The sequence below is a fragment of the Notamacropus eugenii genome, chromosome 4 (genome assembly GCF_028372415.1).
Source record: "Notamacropus eugenii isolate mMacEug1 chromosome 4, mMacEug1.pri_v2, whole genome shotgun sequence".
Lineage (NCBI taxonomy): Eukaryota > Metazoa > Chordata > Mammalia > Diprotodontia > Macropodidae > Notamacropus > Notamacropus eugenii.
The window spans coordinates 49,018,612-49,045,138 of NC_092875.1; the positions used below are offsets into that span (position 1 = coordinate 49,018,612).

Here is a 26,527-nt window from a genome sequence, read left to right on the forward strand (position 1 = left end):
TTCTGAATATCTTCCCTATGATTTGGTGACATTATACTTTTGTGACTCTTTTGTTGTTTGGTTATTTCAGTCATGTCTGATTCTTTCATGACCTCATTTGGCAAAGATACTGGAATGGTTTATCATTTTCTTCTCCAGTTCATTTTACAGAAGAGGAAACTGAGGCAAACTGGGTTAAGTGATTTACCCAGGATCACACAGCTAGCAAATGTCCTGGTTCTACTTCTACCTGTCTGGCTACTTCTCAATTTCTTTTGCTGTTCAGTGTGACACCTCCTGTTTGATATTGAATCCTGCAAGTTGTCTTTGCCCTTTACTTCTCTATGTACTCTCTTGGTGATAATATTGACTTTCAAGGGTTCAACTATTATCTCTTTGTAGATGATTCCCAGGTCAATCCATCCAGCCTTCATATCTCCCCTGAGCTCCAGGCCCACACTGACAAATCCATATTTTACATTTCCACTGGGAGATCCTATAGAAACCTCAAACTCAACATGTCCAAAAATAGAACTCACTATCTCCATTCCCCAAATCCATTTCTCTTTCTAATTTTCCTGTCTCTCTTGAGGGCACCACTTTCCTTCTAGTCACTTAGGTTCACAGCTTTTGTGTCATCCTTGGTTCCTCACTGTCCTTTCCCCCTATTTTTCAATCAATTGGTAAGTCTTGTCAATTCTGCCTCCACAATGTACTTTTCTTCTGTCTCCTCACTCTTCCTATGGTGACTGGCCTAATTCAAGTCTTTGTCATCCCTCACCTGAAATTTTGTCTCCATGATTCAAGTCTCCCCCTGATGGCTGAACAAGTTGTGGTATAGGACTGTAATGGAATATTACCATGCTATAAGGAATGATGAGCAGGCAGATTTCAGAAAAACCTGAAAAGACTTCTATGAACTGATGCAAAGTGAAGTGAGCAGAACCAGGAGAACATTGTACCTAGTAACAGCAATACTGTATGCCGATCAACTGCGAATGACTTAGCTATTCTCTGTAATACAATGATCCAAGACAATTCCAAGGGACTCATGAAAATGCTATCTCCAGAGAAAGAACCGATAGAGTCTGAGTGCAGATCGAAACATACTTTTTTCACTTTCTGTGTTTTTTCCCTTTGGGTCTCTCTCTTCTTTCACAGTATGAATAATATGGAGTCAGGTTGTGAAGGGTTTGAAGTGTGCAAGAATAGTTTTGCATGATTGAATGTATAAAACCTATATCAAATTGCTTACCTACCATATTAGGGAGGGGGGAATGGAGAAAACAGACTCAAAATTTTTAAAAAAATGAATGTTAAAAATTTTCTTTACATGTAACTGGGGAAAACACAAAACACTCTTAAAAAGTCTTTCTTATGTCCAATCCAACCTCTACAACAGCCACCAAAATGATGTTACTAAAGCACAGACCTGATCATGTCATTGTCTTGAGTGATCAAACCCAGTGGCTCCCCATTGTCCCTAGGACCAAACTACTCTTGTACATTTCAAGCCTTTCACCACCATGCTACTTTTCTAGCCTTTTTGGAGATGATACCCTTTTCTGCACTCTCCATACTGTTCCCTTGACATGATGGCTCATCTCCCACCTCCATGCCTGAGATGCTCCCTGTCCTTCCCTCTGCCTCACAGAATCCATAGCTTCCTTTAAGGCTCTATTCTGGTGCTACTTCCTCCATGGAAGCTTTTCAGAGCCCCCAGTTTTTAGACCCTACCTACCCATATGATTTCACATGTAACTTGCATTTACTTATCTGGATACATATTATTTTCCCCTACGTTGATTATAACCTCCTTCAGGATGAGAGCTGCTTCATTTTTTTGTCTTTGTGCTCCCTTTAGTATCAGGTACTGTGCTAATCACTAGAGGGACTTAATGATTGTTGAATTCCTTCTCTCCTCCTGGCAGCTCCCTGTTTGTCCTCAACAAGACCTTGGGGTTGCTCTACTCAAACAAGACCTGGAGAAGGGATCTCAGGGACCTGAGGAAAACAATGGTTTCTCATCTGCTCAAATCTGTGAGGTGGTACAGTGCATCAAGCACTGGACCTGGAGTCAGGAAGACTTATCTTCCTAAATTCAAATCTGGCCTCAGACACTTACTAGCTCTGTGACCCTTGGCAAGTCACTTAACTCTGCCTCAGTTTCTTTATTTGTAAAATGAACTGGAGAAGGAAATAGCAAACCACCCTCGTATCACTGTCAAAAAAAAACACAAGTGGGGTTGCTAAAAGTTGGACACAACTGAATGATGGATATCCTATCTCATTTTACTTTGCTTATTACAAGCTTTTCAAATGTCAAAGCATGAATATTTATTTATTGATGAGGGATCATAAAGTCCATTTTGAATGAAAAAGATAACTATCCCAACTACCCTCTCCCCTCACCAAATTCAAGCCCCCTTCTCTTCCTTGCTGCCAATAAGCCTTTGGAGGGGTGATCAGTTTGCTTCCTTGCCATGAATAAGTTTTCAAGGTGTTTTTATTGCTAAGTCAATAACATTTCAGGCAGCTAAGTGGAGCAGTGTATAGAATGCTGGGCCTGGAGTCAGGAAGACCTGAGTTCAGATTTGGACTGAGACACTTAATAGCTGTGCGACAAATCACTTTACTCTGATGGCCTCCAAAATAATATTCTACGAACTCTGAGAAGGCTCTCAAATGCCCCGCCTAGACTCACCGGATAGGCGCAGACTCATCCCCTCGGTCCAGCCAGTCCTGCGGTGGGATGATGTACATGCACCAGAGACCCCAGTTGTAGCCATGGGCAGCGTTGGCATATTGCTGTACCTCGAAGGTATTGTACTTGATGTTGTCAATGGCCGGCAAGATTATTCTCCTTCGATCCTCTTTGATACGGGTTAGGGCTGGCTCTGCCCTGAAAGAAAAAAAAAAGCCCAAGAGGGATCATTTTGGGAGTCGTTAGGGACAGACCTCTAAGGCAGGTGTATTGTAGAACAGGCTGTCTCTCTCTGATGTGTAATCTCCAGTGGGCACTGTAGGAGGTAGGCATACTTTTCCCTTAGGGAGACTGAACTTGTAATGTGAGAAGACTTTGAGCAGCAAGGTAGATGGGAGAGCTAGCCAGGAAGATCTGGGTTCAACTCCTCTCTTGGACACATACTGGCAGTGTGATTCTGGGTAAATCACTTCCCAGTGCTCTAAGGTGAGTACTCTTTAAGATGATAAGGTGCTGAGCTGTGTGGGAGGAGGGAGTTCCCCATTCAAATCTCCAATCAGTTTTTCCATGGTTTCATCAGTGGTGAGAGCTCACACTGAAGAGCTGCATTGATATAGGGATTTTTCATGTCAGAATTTCCCCTCATCAGTGAAATCACAGTCACCCTTCTTCCTCCCGTAAAGGTATGTCTGTATACATAATGTATATTTTATATAAATATATATACACATACACACATTTTATATCTATATCTATATATATGTACACACATGTGTATGTATTTCTAAACATCTACTGTAACTATTTTTTGGTCCCTGATATATTTTTTTGAGGATGAAAGACAGAGGGAGGGAGGGAGGGAAGAAAGGAAGGAAGATGGTTCAAGGTATTGTTCTTCCTCTTCTCTGTACCTACTTCTTACATCTATATCCAGAGTGGGCAATCACAAGTCCTTACAGAACCCAGAAATCCATCCCCTCCCAGAAATACTACACCCCATCCAGGACTCTGGGTATCCTTTGAGCTGGACCTTCATTAAGAACAGAAGTTGTAAGGCTGAAAGTCTCAGTTAGGATCCTCTCCCAACAACATGCAGGTGGGAGGTATAGAGCCCAGATTTCCAGCATGATGTCTCTATCTTCTCCGTCTCTATTGTCCACAGAACAGGTACACTTCCCCTACCTCTCTATTACAACATATTATACCATTACTATTCAGCAATTCACCTGCAAGACTGTAGAACAGAGACACTTGAAGGGAGCGACTCCTGAAGGGAGCCCACTGAGCCTCTCAGGAAGATGAATCATCTTAGGGCTCTCCTGGCACCTGTGTTGGTATGTGTGCTAACCTGGACCCATCGATCTAAAGGCAGATGAGGAGCCAGTCAGCCAGCCAGTGCCCCTCAGCAGGGAATACTGAGTACAGGAAGGGCCCATTTCTTTAACTGGCTCAGCTTAACCCTGAGTTGTTGGGGAGTTCTTTGAGTTAGGGCAGTTTTTCCTCACCAGTCAGCCAGCCAGCTAGCTAAAGGTATCCATCTCATTAAATAGTTCCCACTTTCCCCTAGCCCTCTCTGCAATTCACGCATGAATATGACATCTTTTCCTGAGGATGGTTACCCTGAGCTCAGGTTTAATTGGGGGCAGAAATCCAGGTGGCTCCAATGAAGAGCTTTAATTAAGACTCCAGGGCTTAGATTCAAATGGAGTACACCCCAAGGCAGTATATAGTTAGCCATCTTTCCTGACAGATTGAGAATTTCCTCTTTCTTCTTCCCTCCTAAAATCTTGTGTAACCCATCTCGAAACCCATTGGTATAGGGCTCTCTCCTTATTGGTGGAGATAAATGGTGGAGATGTGGGGCATTTGTTGGGCAGAGTTGGTGAGAGCGGGAGAGTGCCAGTCTTCTTCAGCCCACTTTTGAGACTCTTCAAATGCCTACTCTAGTCCCTTCTGGCATTTCTGATTTTCATATTTGAGAAGAAAAATGGACAAGACAAACCACTTCAGATTGCTGAAGGAAAAGACTCTGGTAAGGCATGGGAGGAGCTAGTGGTCTTCATCATGTCCCTCTCACAGTTTGCTACTCTTTCCTTTGGGTGAATTCTGGGACTCCAGCTGAGCTGAATGATCTCCCTCCCAATAGGAGAGCTCCTTCACTCTGTGTTGTCTAGTATACACTCTCTTACATGTGCCTTCTCTGATTTCCATTTTGCTTCCATATTGGATAGATTTTCTTGCTTTTTTTTTCACTAAGTGTGTTCATTGTGAAACTGGAGGGAAAGAAGACAAGGCTTGGATATAGAGCTTGGATCCTTTATTGCCCAAATGGAAAAGTGATCAAAGTTAGATTGGATCCAATCATACTCCCTAGAATAATAATATTTAAGGAAGCAGATAGATATAATTCTAGCCAAGTATGCTTTCTCTCTAGGGAGAGCATTGTGGCCTCTGGCCCCAACCTCCTGCTCTTCTTCTGGCAGTAAGGAAAATCTCCCTTGGAGAACCATGGAGGGAAAAGATGTCTACTCCGCCTCCCTTTGAACTACATAAAGAAAATTATTTATCCAAATTGGTAGCAAAACAGAAAATAGAGAAGTTATACATAGGAAAATATATATCAGACAATACAGAGGGAAGGAGCTTTCTATTGGGAGTGAGATAACTCAGCTCAACCAAGAGAGTGAGTCCAGGACCTCACCCAAGGGGAAAATCCCCAAAGTCTTCAGTGTAGCAAGCTGGGGGGTAGAGGTATGATGGAGATGGTGGAGACAGTCAGCTCCTCCCTTGCCTTTCCAGAATCTTTTCCTTCAGGAACCTGATGTGGGTTGATTTCATCCATCTTTCTTCTTAAGGCTGGAAATCAGAAACACCAGAAGGGGCTAAAAACTTGAAGAGTCCCAAAGTGAACTGAAGAAGACTGGTGGGTCTCCCACTCTCCCCAACTTTGCCCAACATATACGCCACACAATTCATCTCCACCAATAAGGAGAGAGCCCAATAACAATGGACTTTGGGACAGGGGTCAGAGTAATTAAAAATCAATTCAAGGATCAAATGAGACAATGGATGTAAAAAAAAAGTTGCTTGCCAACTTTAAACTGTGATATACATGTTTGATATCATCCTCCTCCTCCTCCTCCTCATCATCATCATTGATACAATTTGGTTTTAAATAATGTTCATCTCCAATGATAGCCTTCCCTCTGCCCTCTTTGCCTTGTAACAAAGAAAGAAGACAGCAGTTTAGTAAACCAAGCAACACATCCATTGAGGCTGACATTATAAATGATGTTTCACACTCTTAGTCTCCCACCTGCACAAAAAAGAAAGAAGGAAAGAAACTTTACTCCCTCTCTCCCCCACCACTCTGTTTTTCAGCTTTCTGTGTCTTCAGTATTCATCTGCTGCAGTAATATTAGTGAAATACAAGTCTCGCCAGGTTACTCTTCTGCTCAAAAATCTTCACTAGCTCCCTATTTCCAGGAGCTAGTAGGAACCAGTACGAATTTCTTAGCCTGGCACAGAAAGCCCTCCAGAGTCTGGCTTCAGCCCACCTTTACAGAACAATTTCACATTACTCCCTGTTTCATGCACTCTCCATTTCAACCAAAATGACATTGGCTGTTCCCTGGAACCTGGTTTTCTGTCTCCCATTTCAATGCCTTCACAAAGAAGGTCTTAATGGTCTGAAGTGCATTTGATTATTAATAATTAATTAATTAATTTTAATACTCTGTCTATACTGCATTATGTACAACATAAAATAATTGTTAATGATACATTAATTGATAATACATGTATTTAAATTTGTTAAAGCATTCAGCATTTGCTCTATGCTAAACACTGTGCTAAGGGCTAAAGTTCCAAATAATATGATGATGAAGACATTCCCTGCTCTTAAGCAGCTTATAGCCCAATGGAGGAGACTATATACCTACACACACACATGCACACACACACACACACACACACACACACACACACAGATAGATTATAAGACAATGGGTCTAGAAAGGACCTCAGAGGCCGTCTAATCCAACCTTTTAAATTTAAAGATGAGTAAACTGAGGCCCAGGGATGTTCTATAACCTTTCCAAGCTCACAAACATAGTAACAGAGGGAAGATTTGAACCCAGGTCCTCTGACTTGAAAGCCTGCCCTCTTTCTACTGTGTCTCCTTGCTTCTCATCAAAGCCTTGACTATGAATCCTTCTCTGATAAACAATTAGAAATCAGCTTCTGTTCCTCCGAAGTTTTACAGCATGTCTTTGTACCATGCCTAAGGTACTCATAAAATTGGACTTGGGGTTATTTGCAGTATGTAGTGAGTGGATGGAAAGCTGGTGTCAGAGTCAGGAAGACCTGGATTCAAGCTTCATCTCTGACAAATACTGACTGAATGATCCTGGGCAAGTTGCTTGACCTCTTTGCCTCAGTTTCCTCAAGTGTAAAATGGGAGTAATCATAGTCCCTATATCCCAGAGTTGTCAAGAGAATCAAATGAGATGATATTTGCTGTGCTAAGTTGGTGCTTAATAAATGGTTATTTCTTCCCTTTCTATAGCCAGAATTGTATTGTAGGTCTGATTCTATACTGAGTTTAGTTCCCCTTTCCCTAAATTATTTGTCTATGTGTCTTACCTTTCATATGAGATTGTGGGCTACTTGAAGCCAGAAATGCTATGTTACTTGTGGGTAGAGAGGATGGGATGAGAGACACTTTCACATATTTGAAAGGTTTGTCTCATACAGGAAGGGTGGGACTTGTTCTGTCTAACCCAAGAAAGTCAGAACTAGAAACAATATGTAGAAGTGAGAGAGAGAAAATCAGGCTGAAGGTTTGGTACAAGTGAATGTGTTACTTTGCGGGGCCAGTGGGTGGCTTCTTCTTAGGAGAGGGTCTTCACACTGAAGCTAGATGACCCTTTTTGAAGTTGCTATAAACCGCTCATCAACGACGTGGCCCAGTGGCTGGAATGTAGGAGTGAGGGAAACATGAATTTGACCTCAGACTTGTTTTCTTTGTGACCCTGGGCAAGTCATTTAACTTCATTTAGTATCAGTTTCCTGATCTGTAACATGGGGATAATAAGAGCACCTATCTCACCTTGTGGGGATCAAATGAGATGATTTATGTAAAGCCTTTTGCAAACCTTTAAGCACTATATTAAAGCACTTGTAATAGAGGGGATTCTTGTTTAGGTGCAGGTTATACTAAATGGTCTCTGAGGTCCCTTTGCACTCCAAGATTCTGGGATTATTTATCTGTGTATCTCCTCCCACAGCAAACCCATTCCAAAAACTCAAAATCTTTGTTGTTTGACTGAATGAGAAAGGACTGCTAATAGGGATGCCCATGTGTAAGAATGTGCTTTGGTGATTTACAAAGAGTTATTCTCTTAATAGTCCTAGGAGGTAGGTAATGAGTGCAGGGCTCACTCTCATTTGATAAACAGTAAACTGAGGCTCTGAGAGGTTCAACAGCTCAACTCTTGGGCCTCAGGGATACTGCGTTCCCTTCTGAGTTTTAGGAAGGACATTGAAAAGCTGGAAAGTAGTTAGAGAAGGGAAAAGCAGAATGTGAAGAATGTGCCTTAATAGGTCTGCTTGAGTGAGGCTGTTTAGTCTGGAGAAGATTCAGGGTCATGTCTTCAAGGATAAGAGGCTGCTAGGTAGTTCAGTGGATAAAGCTGAATCTGGAGTCAGGAAGACCTCAGTTCACATCCAACTTCAGACATTTCAATCGATCAACAAACATTGATTAAGTGCCTACTATGTGCCAGGCACAGTGCTAAGCTTTAGGGACACAAAAAGAGGCAAAAAATGTCCCTACCCTCAACAATCTAATGGGAGAGACAACATGCAAATAAGTGTATACAAAGCAATATATATCTACAGGATGAATAGGAAATAACTGACAGAGGGAAGGCACTAGAGTTAAGAGGGGTTGGGGAAGACTTAGCTGTGTGACTTTGGGCAAGTCACTTAATCTCTGTCTACCTTAGTTTCCCCTACTGTAAAATAGAGATGATGGTAATAATAGTACCTACCTCCCAGGGTTGTTGTGAGGATTCAAGAGATGACATTTGTGTGTGTAACTGCTAATTATTATTGCCGTTTAGTTGTTTCGGTTGTGTCTGACTCCTCATGAATCCATCTGGGGTTTTCTTGGCAAAGACACTGGAGTAATTTGCCATTTCCCTCTTCGGCTCATTTAGGGACAAACAGGGTTAAGTGACTTGCCTACAGTCACATATCTATTAAATGTTTGAGGCCAGAGTTGAACACAGGTCTTCCTCACTCTGGACAGGATGCTGTGCCACCTAGCACAGATAGGTTTTGTTTTCTGTTTCTGTTATTTATTGGAAGTTCTGTTCTATGAAAGAAGGATTAAACCCATTCTGTTTGACCCTAAAGGAAGAAATGGTAACAATGCCTGGAAGATACAGAAGCAAGCTTAAGTTGTTTATATAGTGAAAAATCTCTTGCTAGTGAAAGTTACCCCAAGGCAGACTAAGCTATCTTGGGAGGTAGTGAACTCCCCATGACTAGAGGTCTTCAAGCAGAAGTTGGATGACCACTTGAGGGGGATTTTGTAGAGGGGAATCATGCTCAGGCACAAGTTGGACTCAATGACCCCTGAGGCTCAACTTTGGAGATAATGTGACTCCTCTGTGAAGGGGCAGAAAGGATGGACATGAATGAAAGAAGATGATAGAATAGGAAAAAAGGGAAAAAGAGGAAGAAGATGGGGAATGAATCTCAAGAGAAAAAAGGACAGGTGAGAAAAAGAACTGGAGAGCAAAGGGAGGAGGGACAGCAAGAGCGTCATTCTTGCTTTGGGTAGAAAAACCACTTGTCCTGTGCTTTAGAAGAAGGATGACCCTGATGGGTTGTTTCAGTGACAGACACTTACTTAGTGACTTCAGAGCCATTTCAGGACACTTCTCTAACTTAATGTGCTCTCTCAGTGCCCAATCACTCAGAGAAATACTCCCTCCTGCACTGCTCTCTCCCACACTCCATCATCATTGGAGTCACTGTGTGTTTCTATGAGCTGCCATATGACATTTTTTCCTTATGGATCACAGGCCCTGCTAGCTCAGGTAGGATATTTTGACTAAGGATACAGGGATGGGGGCCCCATAAGTAAAAAGAGACCCATACAGACTTTTACCCAGGCTCAACTCCATTCCTTCTATGCCCTGTTTCTTCAACTCCACCCCTTAGAACCACAGGCTTCTTTGGAGGCTCATTTCCTGTGCACCTCCTACATCAGACCTTTCTTCCTTTCCTCACCCCCAGTTTTTAGTATCCCTTTCCCATGAAATGAAACAAAAAATTATATTTAAAATTTCCATTGTTTAGATTTTATACTGATGTACATGTTATTTGCTGCATAATAAAAAAGCCCTCTGAGGGCAAAGACAGTTTTGATTTTGTCTTAGCAGAGAGAGTGTTGTGTAATGGATGGGGGCTTGGAGTAAGGTAAAGCCTGAGTTCAAATCCAGTGCTAGACACTTACTAGCTGTGTGACCTTGGCAAGTCAGATAACCTCCTTATGTCTTAGTTTCCTCTTCTGTTAAAATGGGAGGATTGGACTTGATGACTTCTAAGTTTCTTTCCAGCTTTAAATCTATCATTTGATATATTCTCTTCAGTCATTTCCTGGGCAAAGGTGAACTCCTTTCCTTCTTTTGCTTCTTCTCTGATTGGAATGAAGGGGAATTTGGTCCCTAGTTGTGATGGAAAATGAAAAGTCAAAGGATCATAAACCTTGGGACTTGGAGGGATTCAGAGAAATCACCAAGTCCATTCTCCTGATTTCTGACAGGGCCATATCAATCCATCCATTCATCTATCCACTTATTCATTCACTCATTCATTTGTTTAATAGGTATTTAATGAGTTCACTAAAAATAAGTAGGACTCTGTTCCAGAGTAAAGATGATTCTCCCCAAATCTACTCCCCACTTTCCAGAGAAAGAGGTGAAAAATTGGCCTGAAGTCAACCAATCCTTACTTTGAAAGACCTCAGTCTTACATCCCTGAGCAAGTCTTTGTCTACCTCAGTTTCCTCAACTACAAAACAGAGATAGTAGTAACGCCTACCTCCCAGGGTTGTTGTAAGGATCAAAGATATAATATTTGTAAAGCTATTTCCAAAGTACTGCATAAACTAGCTATTACTATTATGTATCTAAAGTTCTGTCCTATGAGAGAGGGATTAATTGATTTCTGTTTAAATGTTAGTAAAGTCCTTTCCCCTCGCTAACCCAAATCCTTCCTGCTACAATTTAAGCCTCCTATTCTGCATCTGGTCAATGGAGAGGAGGTGATCATCCTCTGCCTAAGTGTAGCAGAAGCAGACATCAAATTCTGGGACTCCTACCCAATTTTGCTCCCCCCCCCACTTGATACACCCTGCCCACACCTGCCAAACTTCCTTCCTTCAAATTGTGTTTTCTGAGATCTTGTTGCAGACTCACAGAATCTCAGAATGGAAAGGGACTCCAGGGCTCCAGATTCTGACCTGTCTGAACCTGAATGACTTTTTGGACAAGGGTCATCTACTCTCCACCCAAAGACTTCTGGTGAAGGGAAACCTCATACCTCCAACAGCAACTCATTCCATTTTGGAGTAGATCTCATTGTTTGGAAGTTCTTCCTGACCTCAAGCTGTCATCTCCTCAACTCTTTGCTTTTCCACCCATTGCTCCTAGTTTTGACCTCATGTAGAATCAAGTCTAAAACCCCTTTAACATGGCAGCCCTGTGAAGTCGTGAAGATTGCTCTTGTGCCCCTTCCTTCCTGACCCTGAGTCTTTTCTCTGGGCTAAACACTCCCAGTTCCTTCAACCATTGTTCCTGTGGCTTGGGCTTTTTCATAATTCTGATTGTCTTTATTGGGATACGCTCCTGAAGAATTCATTCCTCATAGTTCTAATTCTCCAAACTGGGGCAGCTAGGTGGGGCAGTGGATAGAGCACCAGTGCAGGAGTCAGGAGGACCTGAGTTCAAATCTCACCTCAGACACTTGACATTCACTAGCTGTGTGACCTTGGAACCCCAATTGCCTCATCCTGGGTCATCTCCAGTCATCCTGATGAATATCTGGTCACTGGATTCAGATGGCTTTGGAGGAGAAGTGAGGCTGGTGACCTGCACAGCCCTCCCCCACTCAAAACAAAGTCAAGTGCAAATCATGTCATCATTTCTCTGATGGCATGTTCTTCTTTGGCAACGAAGGACGAACACACACAATTCTACAAAGTACCACCCATCCTTGGAGATTAGGGTCACTTATGGAAGGATTGTTAAAAAGTATCCTAGGTCTAATATCTCTCAGGGTTCTGACCAGATGGATGTAAATGAAGGGCTAGGCACTCAATATTTTGTAGTAGGTCTGACTCCTAGTGATTAAGAGTGTGGGGCTGAATAGAGAACGGCTAGGACAATGGTCCAGACAGACAGTCATCACTACCATCATCTACCCATCCTCTGCAAGATCTAGGGTTAAAGTCTATGCAAAGTCGATCCAGAGCCAGAGGACCTGGGATCAAATCTCACCCCTGACACTTGCTGCCTATGTGACCTTGGTTAAGTTACTTCAAGTGCATTTATTAAGCACCTATTGTATCTAGGAACTGTGCTAAGTGCTGAGGACAATAAAATTGCCCCCAGCAATAGTCTTTGTTTCTAAGAAGCTCACAGTCTACCAAGGCAGACAAAATACAAACAATTATGTTTCTGTAAGATATATACAGAATAAGTAGAAAATTATCTCAGAGCGAAAGCATTAGAAGAAGTTTCAGGATGGAGAGCAGACTAGAAAAGACCTCTTGCAGAAGGATCTCAGTCTTGAAAGAAGCCAAGAGACAGAGACCTAGATCAGGGGTCCTTAATCTGGGGCCTGTGAATTTCTTTAAAAAAAACTTTGATAACTGTATTTCAATATGATCAGTTTCCTTTGCAGTCTTAGGGATTATATTTCATGTGTTTAAAAACCCCATTCTGAGAAGTGATCCATAGAATTCATCACAGTATCGATGAGATCTATGAAGCAAGAAAGGTTAAGAACCCCCCTTCTATATTCATGATTCTGTGATGGCCCTTTTTTTCCATGTCCTTTCTTCAGGCACTGCCTCTATTGGCCAGATCCCAGAGGGAGTACAGTGTACTCTGGTTGGAATGGGGATGGTCTTGGTGTTGAATAAAGGATGTCCTGGGTGAAGGGGAGGGGTATAGTCTCCAGCCTCTGGACCAAACTCACTCACAGGTACTCAGATAGCCCTGCTTTGCTTCCATTTCCCAGAGAAAGTCCAGCCTCCCTCCTTCACCCTGCATAACTCCCTTTCACTTGACTACTTTTATTTGACCCAAGAGCATCCAGGTGAGGCAGATGGCTTGTTCTTCTCTTTGAGGCAGCCACATCAAGGCTCTCTTGACTTGACCTTGTACAGGCCATTCAATACTTTGAGACTCTTTCTGGCTATGATGCCCTGGCTTGGCCTGATTGATCCCCACCCTGAGATGACTTAGGGACCCAGAGATAAGGAAATTCTGGACTACAATAAAATGCTGCACAAGATTAATCTCTAATGATCCATTCAGTAGCAAGCATTTATCAAAAGTGCCAGGGGTTTAAAGACAAAAGTGAAGTCTTCCTTTCTCTCAGGGAGCTTTGAGGGGAAGGGTGTACCTGTACCTCATGTCCTGGAGATAGGAGCAGAATGGAGGGGGAATTACATTACACTTTAAAGTTTTCAATATGCGTTGTCTTCCCTGATCCTCAGTACAAAGTCATAAAGTAAGAGCTACAGGTTTTATAAACCCCATTTTACAGAATAGGAAAACTGAGAATCACATAGCTAAGAGCAGGATTTGAATTCAAGGCTTCTTGGCTCCAAGTCCAGCATTCAGCTGAATCTACCATTCAGCCTCTGTAAATGCAATGAAGTTTGGCCAAAAACAAGACAGGGAAACAATTACCCAGCTTCCACAGCTGTTTCCTCCAATGGAAGGAAAGTCCCTATCACAAAAGGACCAGAAGGGTGGACAGATGGTAGCTCCGACAGGGTGCTAAGTGTTGTCCCATATTTCCTGATGCTGCCTTCACATCTTATATCCAAGTTCCTCCTGTCCCCCTGTCTGATGTAGCCTATGCCTTCTTCCTGGGAACCTTTAGAGAAAAGTGAGTGAGTAGGCAGATGGACCCAAGAGCCGTTTGCATTTCCTCTATCAGGAGGCTCCCAAGAACATTGTTGATTCCAGATGGCACCCCCTCCTGCAGGCTTCTCTCTCTCTAGAGTGGATGGAGAACTAGACTATTAAAAGACCCCCAAGTCCCCAGAGACATCAGTTTGGGAATCCTTGAAGGAGCCTAGCCTTTGCACACCATGGCTCATTTTTAAGGGGTCTCAACTCCTTCCTAGAGGAGGGAAAGGATTATAGCAACCCAGTCAATTAGAGCAAGAAACGACCTCAGATACAATCTCATCTAAATGCATTTTACAAAAGAGGGAACTGAGGCCTTGCCCAAGATTTCATGTACACTAAATACAGAGAAATGATTTGATCCCAGGACTCATGTCTCCAAATCCTTTCCTACTACTAGAGTCTGCCTAGCAAGGCTCCCATCTCCAGCTTGGTAACCAGGAAGATAATTGTATACTCTCTGCATGAGCAGAGAAGTCTCAATCTGGGGTAAGATCCCCAAGGACAGAGCAGGGTATGAGGATAAGGACATGTTTACATGGTGCTGAACAGATGCTAACAACTAGAAAATTCTGTCAAATATGTAGATATGCCTATGTGACATTTTGTCTGACTGATATGTTACCCAGCCTCAGTTCTGCCTATGCCTCAGGGATGGTAGCACATATGGGAACCTGGAATTACATGATTTAGACAAATATTGTTTTCTTTCAGTTTTCAAAGCACCTTCATATCCATTATATTTGATTCAATATTTTTGTTGTTCATTTTTCTTCAGTCACATCTGGCTTTTTGTGACCCCATTTGGGGTTTTCTTGGTAAAGATACTAGAGTAATTTGTCATTTCCTTCTCCATCTCATTTTTCAGATGAGGAAACGGAGGCAAACAAGGTTAAATGACTTGCCCAGGGTTATACAGCTAGCAAGTATCTGAAGCTGAATTTGAACTCAAGTCTTCCTGATTCCAGGTCAGATGCTCTATCCACTGTACCCCTTATTAAATGTTACTCCTCCACATAAGTAACTTCAAGGTTCCCCATTGCTTCAAAGGTAAAATACAAACTCTTTAGCTTAGTATTTCAGTCCTTTCACAAATTGCTTCCTGCCTACCAATCTAGGTCTATTTCACATAACATGCTTCCATGCTATTTTCATGCCCATTTTATAGAAGGGGAAACTGAGGCACATAGAAATTAAGTCACTTGCCCAGGGTCACACAACCAGTAAGTAGCAACGGTGGTATTCAAACCTAGATCTCCCAGCACCTGGTTAGTGCTGTTTCTATGACTGTATGATGCTCTCCCATCTAACATTTGACCTACATCCAGAAAAATAGTGGTTAAACTTTGGTCACCCCCAAGCCCCAGAAATAATGACCTCTGCCTTGTGACATGACGTTCAGGCTGGGGGCTGACCTTGTTTGGACTTTGCTAAAAAAAAAGTTTTCCCAGGCTGTATGGGATTCTATTCTAGCCCCTGAATGTCTTGGTCAATCTCTCTGTTTCAGTCTGCTTCCTATAAAATAGCTGAATGTTATTTACCTGCCTTGGAGCAACGTGAGGGAGGATTAATTAATTAATGTTTGTAAAGTGCTTCAGAGACCAAAAAGCTTCGTGTAAATGCCAGGCGGCTAATGAATCCGGAGCCTCATGTGCTGCAGCAACAGGATAAGGGGTCTGTTTGCCAGTGGATAAAAACAGCTTCTCAGTCGCGAAAATTAAAATTACACATTTTTCAAAATTGCATTTTGACATGGAAGATTAACTGCACACTCTGGGCTCCGGTGCCACCTTCCATCACTGCATTCTGAGGCTTGGGAGAGAATGAGCATTCTGGGACCAAAATGGATGGGGGCAGTGGAGGGAGAGGGACTGAGGCTCTGACCGTTTGCAAAGATCAGGGCTGGGGATGCCTGCAAAGGAGAAGGCTCAAAGAAATCCAACAACTGGGGCAAAGACCCTGAGATTGCAGAGTATTGAACTAGGAGTTGGTTGTGTTTAAAATACAGAGAAGGAAGGTGAGTCCCCAGATAGGGTCTTGTCAGAAACCTCTGGAACGAATCCCAGCTCTGTTGTGTGGACCCAACCTTTTTTATTGTGTTTGGCCTCCTCAGCAAAGAACAGATGCTTTTGTAACTAAAAATAATTAATGAAAACTCAGCTCCCTGAGCCTAGGTCAGGAGGAGTGATAGGCAAATATTCCTGAGCAAAGCATTCTCTGTGTCCTCATCAGCTGGAACACAAAGGATCCGGCGCTCAGCCTTACTGGGCAACGTGGTCGTCATTCACAATGGACCCAAACTCCTTGAACAGGGTAATACATAGATTCTTTTCAGAGGCTTTCAGCTGCCAGAAGTTGGCTAAATAGCAGATCACAATTCTCCTCTTTCTCCCCTGTTCCAGTATTCTTTTCTCCTACTCATTTTCTTTTCTCCTCCTTCTCTTCTTGTACCTTCTTGTCTTCTCCTTTTCCCTTTCTCTCCATCTTCCTTTCCACCTCCTTTTCTTTTTCCTCCTTTCCTTTTCTCTCATCTCCATCCTCCTTCTCTTTCTTTCTCTCCTCTTTTCTTTTCTCTCCATTCTTCTCTTTCTCCTCCTCTGCATCATCCTTTTCCACCTTCTCTTTTTCTTCTTCCTCCTTTCCTTTTCTCTTATTCCCTCTTCCTCTTCCTCTTTCTTTTTAATCTTTTCTTTCTCCATTTCCTTCTACTAATTATCTTCCATATTTTTCTCCTCTTCCTTACATTCTCATTCTTCTTTTCTTTTTATGCCTTTTCTTCCTTCCCTCTTTTCTCCTCTTCTTTCTCTTGATTTTCTATTCTTTCTCCTTTTTCATTTTCTTTTTTCCTCTTCCCCTTCTTTCTCTCTCTCTTTTCCTTCTCCTTTTCTATTTAGTCCCCTTTTCTTTCTCTGCTTCTTAATTTACTTCTCCTTCACTTATTAAAAGGGAAGAAATACTTCTATTTAGCTGGCTGGGCCTCATTTCGAAGCCTAGCTTCCTGCACTGTGAATTCTGCAATCCTGAACAATGACTTCATCTTTATTCTGGCTTTTCATTGTAAAGCAAAAACCTAATAAGAGAATCCAACTTCTTTCCAAGTATGTCAGGGGGAAAACATCAAACCTTAAACAGAACAAACCAGAGTCATGGTGTCCAGTCACTAACTAAGGTTCCCTTGAGAGAAAGAATGAGTGTACCAGAAGGAGACCCTAATAAGTCCCAGGAATTCTCAGCTTTATTGGGGGGAGGGGCTCAGAATAATTTCCTCCTCCAGTGTTTCTGTGTGTCTCCACCAACCTAGGTAAGAGGAACAGGACATGATTCTTAGCAGCTCATGAAAACACAATTATTTTTGCACCTAAAGTACAATAACAAGAAATTCCCGAGCAGGTTCCAGTGGCTGCACTGCCTGAGCAGGTCTATAGAGAGCTCTATCCCCTGAGCTCTTCTGTTCCTCTGCTGCTGAGACAATTTTATTTGTGAGTCTATTGGATTATGGAAACAGCCTACAAATATGATGATACATGCAAGACCACGTGATCCCCCGGGAGAGGGACAGTATACTCAGAAATCTTTGGCTCCTATCACGAAAGCTTACCAGCCAGTGTTGAATTCCACATGAGCATCAAAGAATCCCACAATCGGAGAGGTTGCTGCTTTCCAGCCCTGGATCCGAGCTCGGATGAGCCCTTCCCTCTTGGTGTTGCGGACAATTTTCACTAGGCCTGGGTATCTCTTATTTACATACTGGTCCAGATTAAATTTCAGCTCCACTGAAAAAAGAACAAACCAACAGGGCTCAAAGTGAAGGGAGTGGGAGGTAGCAAATTCCTTCTGATCAGTTGTGCCAAAGGAAGAATGCAGCAATGAAATCAATTTCATGCAACACAATGCGACAGAATATAACACCATGTGACACATTTTTTTTTTTGTTACTTTTCGTTTAATGTAATACAGAATTACAAACATTGCTTAAGTCCTTGTGAGTTCACAGCACAGGGTTTGGTAGTGCATGAGTGACTTCTCACTTTCCTCTAGAAGCTTTTCTGGATTAACCTTGCCCCTAATAATATTTCCTTTAATAATAATTAAGGGAAATAGTGTTGTATAACAGATAGAGATATGACCTGGAAACCAGCAAGCCCTGAGTTCAAACCTTGTCTCTGATACAGGTTGTCTGTGTGACCCTTGGAAACTCACTTAACCTCTCTCAGTTCTTTAAGAATGCAATTTGTGGAGAAGGCACCAATCTGCATGAGCAGAGAGAATTTCCTCACCTGGGACATTCCTATATCAATGGAATTCCAAATCTAGTCCTTATGTCTACTAGGAACACTCCTTTACTCTACATCCCTTCAACATCCTCTTCTTCAGTTTGTAGAATGATAACATCTAGAAGTCATAGTGAATAGCTTTCTGGACTTATCAGAAAGACCTGGGTTCGGATCCTACCTGTGACAGCTCTTAGCCACAATATTGACCATGAATAAAACATTTAATCTCTGCATGCTTCAGGCATCTATCTAAGGTTTATTAAGTACAGTGTCTAGCTAATAACACATGCACTGGGGAGAGACCTCAGGAGTATGGGAGACCAGGAATGATTTATGGAAACATAAATAGATTGTAGTGGGTGTCTCTGCCATGAATCCCATATCCTTTGTGCACATGGGTTAATAGTAGTATCTATTAAATGACCTGCCTGAGATCACACCATCTTAAAATAAATGGCATGTGTGGCTTGTACTCACTTTAGCATCATTTTATACATGTCTAATCTATCTTTCCAAATGGGATATGAGATCCCGGAAGGCAGAAATCATGTCTTCTGAGCTTCCTATCTCCTCAGTGCAGGGAAACAAGGACTCTGCACTGTTTGGGGCCCTTGGTAAAACTTTGTTAATTCACAGAGGATCATGGCTCATAGAGTTAGAGTTTGGAGGAGAAAACAAGTGTTGCCTATTTGAGACCGAGTATTTAATACAAAGAGTCTAGGATTTCGAGACAGAAGTCACCTTCTAAGTCATCTCAACCAATCATCCCTATTTTATAGATGAGGGAAGAAAGGCTCATAAAGGTGTGGTGACTTGTTCAAGGTCAAATGGCTAGCAAACATCAGAATTGAAATGTGAACTTAGTTCAATTTAACAAACATTTCCACCAGATCCAAGCCCCATGAGACCAAATCCAGTGCTATTTGGAAACCATCTTGTCCAACTTTTTCATTTGATAAATAGGGAAACCAAGATCCAGAGAAAACCCCACAGTCTTTGCCTAAAGTATATAACTATATATTTATTGGCAAGGCTGGCACAAGAATCCAGGCCTCCTCATCCCCAGCCGGGGTCTCTTTTTTACATTTGGAAGGACAGTTCTTGTCTTTTTCTAAGACAAACTTCCTCTTGTAATGTGGCCCAGATGAAGGCAAGCCCAAGTCCCTGAGAAGCACAATGAACAGGGCCCAGAGAGCTGTAGTGTAGGCCTGGGATGTACCCACCCATTATTGAAACTTTCCTCTTGGCCTGAACCCAGTAGCATCTGAGTAGGAAAGGTTCTAAGGATTTATAATGTGACCTTCACCCCCTAAGACTAAACAACTATGCTATGACAACAAACAACCCCCCCAACTTGTTGTCCCCAGACTCACCATTATCACTGTTGTCATCTACCAGGATGATCTCTTTGAGCAGGTGAGATGGAGTGTGGTTGACAACACTGTGCACTGAGCGAAGGATCACAGACAGAGCTTCATTGACAAAAATGAAGACCACGGAGATCCGGGGCAGGTCCTCAGAATACATTATGTGTTTGCACCTGCAGAAGAAGGGTAGGGAGGGAAGGAGAAAGGGAGACGGGAAGAGGAGATAAAAGATCAGAGAGTTAGAGATGGAAGGTGCCATAGAGGTTATCTCCACAACCCCATTTTACAGAGGAGGTGACTAAACCTCAGAAAGGTTAAATAATTAGTCCAAAGTCACATGATCTACATGTCTAGGGAATCATAGATCTAGAGCTGTTGGACCTTAGAAGTCATCTAGTCCCATCCTTTCATTTTTCATCACTGTAGACTAGAGTGATTGGGAAACTCAAGGAAGAGCTAAGATTTTAGCTGAGCTTTGAAGGCCTAGGAGGAAACAGAGACCTAGAGAGAAGGGAGGGTGTTATAGGTACAAGGAGTGGAAGCACAGGGTCAGGATACCCTAAGGAATGTGGGAAACTGAATCATTCAGTCTGATGGGAGTCTAGGGCAATTGGATGATGACCAAAGAAAAAGGAATCATGACGGCCTAGTAGAGAGGACCAACCTTGGTGTCCAGAAGACCTTGTGGGTTAAAGTCCTGCCTCTGAAACCTTCTAGCTGTTTGACTACAGTAAGAACAGTAATAGAATGGAAACTCCTTGAGGGTAGAGGCTATCTCATTTGTGCATTTTCATGACCAGTGTCTATGTGCAAATGCTTACTGATTATTGATTGACCATTAGCCTTAATTGATTATTGATTGACCTTTAAGTGCTTCAGGTAACTCTCTAAGACTCTCTGTGTCGGTGTGGTTGTCTGTGTCTCTGTCCCTCTGTCTCTCTATCTTTGTCTGTCTTCTGTCTCTCTTGCTCTCTCTCCCTCCCTGCCTCTGTTTCCTTCAACAGTAGTTTGACTACTTTCAGTCATGTTTGACTCTTTGTGACCCCTCTCTCTTTTTTTTTTTTTGACAAAGATATTGCAGTGGTCTGCATTTCCTTCTCCAACTCATTTTATACATGAAGAAAATAAGGAAAACAGGGTTAAGTGATTTGCTCAGGATCACACAGCTAGTAAGTGTCTAAGGCCACATTTGAACTCATGAAGATGAGTCTTCCTGACTCCAGGACTATTACTCTAAGCTCTATGTCATCTCTCTGTCTCAGTCTCTCTCTCCCTCCCTCCCTCTCAGAGTGTGTGTGTTTAGTATCTTATCTGCATCAGTGGAGTTAGTTTCCAAATTAGGAATTCCTCATATGAAATCATTGTTCTTGACCAGTGAGAGAGAGAGAGAGAGAGAGACAGAGACAGAGACAGAGAGACAGAGACAGAGAGACAGAGACAGAGACAGAGACAGAGACAGAGAGACAGAGAGACAGAGACAGAGAGAGAATCGACGGCTAACATTTAGGTGGTGCTTTGAGACTTAACAAAGCACTTGATACAATTAGCTCATTTGGTTCTCTCAATGCCCAGTGAGTGGGGCACAAGACATTATTGTTTTCATTTCCGTTTGAGTCAGCTAGGTGGCTCAGTGTCTAGACCACTGACTAAGCACTTAACATGGTCCCTGGGATTCTGTGGTAGGTGCTATGTAAATGCTTATGCCCTTCCCTTCCTTTTCCTTGCAGTCAGAAAGGCCTGAGTTCAAATCTAGTCTCAGACACTTATAAACTGTGTCACTCTGGTCAAGTCACTTAACTTCTGTCTGCCTCAGTTTCCTTAACTGTAAAATGGGAATTCTGATAGCACTTACCTCCTTGTGCTATTGTGAGAATCAAATGAGATCATATTCGTAAAGCACTTAATACAATCCCTAGCATGGAGCAGGCATTCAAAAATGCTTGTTTCCTTCCTGTTTTTATAGAAAGGCAGTGTGTCGTCGTAGATAGACAGCTGGCCTCAGAGTCAGGAAGACTTGGGTTCATGTCTTGCCCCTCATTATGCTGACTATGTGACCCTGGCCAAGTCCCTTGACATCTCAGGACTCATAAGTTGCAGAGAAGGCATGGGCATGAATTGGGAGGAAGATTTTCCTCTCTGAGAGTTCCCTGAAAGCTTAGCTCAGGGGTAACTTCTCCCAAGCCACCCCAATATGCCCAGTTGTCAGTGGTCCTTCCCTTTCTCAAATTATAGTTTCTGTCCTTTTCTTCATGCAGGTTGCAGCTCCCTAAGTAGACTATAAGCTCCCTGAGGGCAGGAATTATTTATTTATCTTCTTTGCATCCCCAGCAGAAGGGACAGGGCATAGGAAATGATTAAAAAATGCTTATTTTATTGCCTTGAAATATAAAAACCTAGTAGAGAAGATCTGCCATAAAAACAGGGTTAGGAGCAAAACATTTTAAATATCAGCCCTCATCAGGGCTTCTGTAGGAAAGCAGTAGGGATTTCTCAGTGCTCACTTGCTGGCATTAAAATGAACTCAAACCTGTTTAATTAGAAGTGTGCCCTCATTCCCTCAGTACACACCCCAGGTTTCCATGGCAACTGTGGAGCTGCCCAGCCAGCCCCAGCCCGTGCCGGCCTCGGCCTCCCCTGCCCTCTCTCATTAGAGCTGATGACCCGGTTATTCAGCATTTCTGCATAATGGCTTTCCTCCCACCTCCCTCGAGCAGCGATGCCAGGGGTCTCCTCTGTGACAACAGGGAGGCTTGCATATAGTCTGATGAGCTGCTAAATAGCACAGGAAAGGATAGTCTCTGCTCTGGCCAAAGTTGCTATTGGAGGAGGAGGAAGAGGAGGAGGAGGAGGAGGAGGAGGAGGAAAAGGGGGACAAGGAGGAGAAGAGGGATAGGGAAAGGAGGAGGGGGGACGACGAGGAGGAGAGGGATGGGGAGAGGAGGAGAGAGGTAGGGGAGGAGGAGGAGGAGCCATCATCTGAAAAGTCTGGGCCCAGCCCCTGATGTCCTCTTCTCACCTTCCCAGCAGGACACACACAGGTGTCCCCTAAAAATAGCCTGGCACCTGCAGAGTCAGACCGCCCCATCAGCTGGGCCCTACCTCAGCTATCTGGAAGTTTTTCCATGGTTTTAATTAACCTGCATTTCTCTTTTGAACACAAAATCTTATTCCTGCCTTCTTAGCCAGTGGGGACTTGCCTTCTCCTCTCTCTAACATGCTTGTCCACACCTAGGCAGGTTCTGGGCTCCCTAGTGGCTCAAAGGGGAGCACTCAGGTCACCCCTCACAGTACTTGACTCAAAGCTCAGGCTGCCCTTGAGTTGAGTGGACAGTGGCTTTGTGGGAGTAATGTGGTTGGAGTCAGAAGACCTGGTTTGAATCCCTTGCCTTTGACAAATTCAGTTCCCTTCAAGGCAACAAACTTTATTTTTAATAAATACCAACTGTGTGTCAGGCACTGTGTTTGGACCTGGGGATATAGAGATAAAAATCAAACAGTCTCTGACCTCAGGGACCTTGCATTCTCCTGGGAGTGTGTGTGTGTGAATACGTATAAGAGAATTCAATATATATGGTGTAAGGGAAAGATCACTGAATATGAAGTTAGGACACCTGGGTTCAAGTTCCACTTCCAACTCTTATAACTCATGTGACTGTGGTCAAGTCACTTAACTCCCCTGGGTCTCAGCTTCCTTATTTGTAAAATGAGGGAGTTGGATTACATGGACTCCAACGTTTCTTCCAGATTTAGCTCTATGAACTTCTGTATTCATGTAAAATACATGCTAAAGTAATTTCAAGAGGGAAAGAATGCTGATAAAAAGGGAATTCAGGAAAACACCTCTTGGGAACAGTTTCTTTATCTTTAAGATGAGGAAATTAGACTTCATGACCCCTTAAAAATCCCTTCCAGCCTGAAATATGTGATCCTAGACTTCCCTTTTTCTTTTTACGAAATCTGCTTTTTGGTACAGGACATCAAGGACTATGCATTCTCTTTTTTGTCAAATTTTAGCAGCACACTTTTCAGTCAACTCCTCCTCTTCCTTCTCCTCCTCCTTATTCTTATCCTTCTCCTTCTCCTCCTCCTCCTTTTCTTCTTTTCTTTTTCTTCTCCTTGTTCTTCTCTACCTCCTCCTTCCCTCACTCCTATACCCTATCCATTTAGTTCACTTTTAGCTCAATTAAACAATTTTTATATGACTAATATGTAAAAGACTGGGAGATATAAAGAAAAAAAATTGAATAGTTCTTGCCCTTGTGGAATTTATTTTCTACTGGGAGTTATACAATGGACACACATAAATAAATATAAGATTATTTGAGGCACACATTGGTCCTTGAAAAAAGTCAGTGGACAAGGGCTCCTCTCCTCCTTCTGAAGTCAATAATTTTGATAAATCATAAACATCTCAAAGTCAAGGGCCACGCCTAACGTACCTTCCCAGTTTTCTTATATCATATTATCTCCCGGGCTCCCATATACTCTTTGATCCAGTGACATGGGCTCCTTGTTGTTCCTCCAAACAAGACACCCCATCTCCAGATTCTGGCCAATTGCACTGACTATCTGCCCTGCCTGGAAGGCTCTCCCTCTTTGCCTCTGCCTCCTGGCCTCCTTCAAGCCTCAGCTAAAGTTTGACTTTCTGTGAGAAGCCTTTCCCAGTCCTCCTTAATATTAGTGCCTTTCTTTAGAAACTATTTTTGTCTATATTACATTCATAGATAGTTGTTTGCATGTTGTCTCCCCTAATAGACTATTAGCTCCTTGCAGTCTGTTTTTTTCTTTTGCCTTTCTTTGTTTCTTCAGCATTTAACACAGCACCTGACATATGGTAGGCACTAAACAATTGTATGTTGCCCAACTGACTGACTTCATTTCCCCAGTGGACCAGCATGGGGTCCTGTGCACCAAGCAGTCTCAGTCAATATTTATTGAAAAGGAGGATGGATTTGAATGACCCTGTTTTAGGCTATTGTAAATAGTGTTTTTTCTGAGCCTTCCTGTATTTGTGAACTTGTCTCTCCTCATCTCCCCATTTGTTAGCTCCTCTGGGACCTCACCCAGGGCAAGTACTCAGCCCAAGCTCACTTAGTTTCAGCTCATCGAAGAGTTCACAAACAGAGAATGTTTTGGTCTTATTATCCCACTGTAAAAGAAGCCTTTTGGAGTCCTCTAAAACAGGCCAAAGGCGTGGGTTATATCTTCACACTTCTAGGATGCGATTTAATTATGGAAGAAAGCTATTAGAGGATAACTGATCAAGTGTGAATCTTTCCTTATCAGGGATTTGATAACAGTTTATCATCTGTAAAGGGATGCTGATCCCTCTAAGCCTACAGTGAGTTCTCTCTCCAATGCCTTCTTTCTGAGGCTCATAGCTGGAATGTCAGTCAGTTAAAAAGGTAAGCATGGACTAATTACCTACTATGTTCCAGGCACTGTGATAAGTGTTAGTGATTCAAAGAAAGGCAAACAAACAAACAGAACACCAAACCAACCAAACCCTACTTTCAAGAGGCTCTCTGTCTAATGGAAAACATAGTCTATGAATGCCTATGATACAAGACATGGTCAAGATAATGAAAACCCTCAGTAAGACGACAGTCCCCACATACAAAATGTTTACGGTAGTACTTTTTGGGATAGCAAACAATTGGAAATAAAGTAGATGCCCATCAACTGGGGAATGCCTAAACAAATTGTGGTACACAAATGTAATGGAATATTTCTGTGCTGGAAGAAATGATGGAAATTTGGAATTATACACAAAATTTTTTTAATAGCACATGTCCTTTGACCCAGCAATACCAGTGCTAGGTTTATACTTGCAAGAGATCAAAGAAAGGGAAAAAGGTTTTTTTATGTACAAAAATATTTATAGCAGCTCTTTATTTGGAGGTGGTAAAAAACTGGCAACCAAGAGGATGTCTAACAATTGAGAAATAGACAAGTTGTGATACATATGAGTAAGATGAGGCAGGTAGGTGGTGTAGTGGATGGAGTGTTGAACTTGGAATCAGGAGGACTTGAGTTCAAATCTGACCTCTGTCACTTACTAGCTGTGTGACCCTGGGCAAGTCACTTAACCTTTGTGCATTTCAGTTTCCTCCCCTGTAAAAATATGGATAATAATACCACCAAGGTTTTTGTGAGGATCAAATAAGATAATCATTATAAAGTGCACAATCTGGCACATCGTAAGTGCTATGTAAATGTTAGTTATTATCAATATTATTACATTGTAAGAGATGAGGAAATAGATGCATTCAAAGAGTCATGGAAAGATTTATATGAACTGATGCCAAGTGAAGCCAGCAGAACCAGAGAAACAATTTATATTAGGACATCAAAATTTAAAAAAATGAACAATTTTGAAGACTATTATCAACTGATAGAGAATGAAATGAGTGGAATTGGGAGAACAATTTCCACATGGCTAACAGTACTGGAACACCAAACAACTTTGAGAGCTGTAAGAACTGTGATTACAGCGATTTCTCTGATGATTCTCCTTCAAAAAATAAAAATTAAAAAAATTTAAAAAGAACTGTGATTACTACAGTGATCATTTATGAGTCTAAAGGACTGATGAAACATGCTGTCCATTAATAGACCCACAACAAATTTAGAATACAGAATGAGCCATATATATATATATATATATATATACATATATATGTATATGTATTGTTTACAGATACTGAAGGAATTTATTTTGTTTGGCTGTACGTATTTGTTACAAGAAATTTTGCTTTTTTGCTGTTTTCAATGGATTGGGGAGTGGAAGGGAGAGAAAATAGATTTCTGTTAATATTTAAAAATAGAGAGAGTGAGCAGTAGATATAAAATATTGCATTCAATTTCAGTTTCAGTCACTGTATTATTAGTTTTACTGTTTTACTTTGTTGCAAGAGACCTCTCATGAATCAAGAATAATCTGTAAATGTTTACAATGTAAACAAAAAGAAACAATTGAGAAAC

General features: G+C 42.1%; 1 protein-coding gene across 1 annotated transcript in view; it reads right to left on the minus strand.

Annotated features, from left to right (window-relative positions):
• The window catches only part of GALNT9 (polypeptide N-acetylgalactosaminyltransferase 9), a 271,939-nt gene that overhangs the window by 126,925 nt on the left and 118,487 nt on the right, over positions 1-26,527 (minus strand). Inside the window, exons 3-5 of the mRNA XM_072600789.1 lie at positions 19,550-19,716; positions 17,501-17,675; positions 2,684-2,881 (exon numbers count right to left, since the gene is read on the minus strand). Of these exons, the coding sequence (XP_072456890.1) occupies positions 2,684-2,881; positions 17,501-17,675; positions 19,550-19,716 (540 nt within the window). The remainder of the gene's footprint in view (positions 1-2,683; positions 2,882-17,500; positions 17,676-19,549; positions 19,717-26,527) is intronic.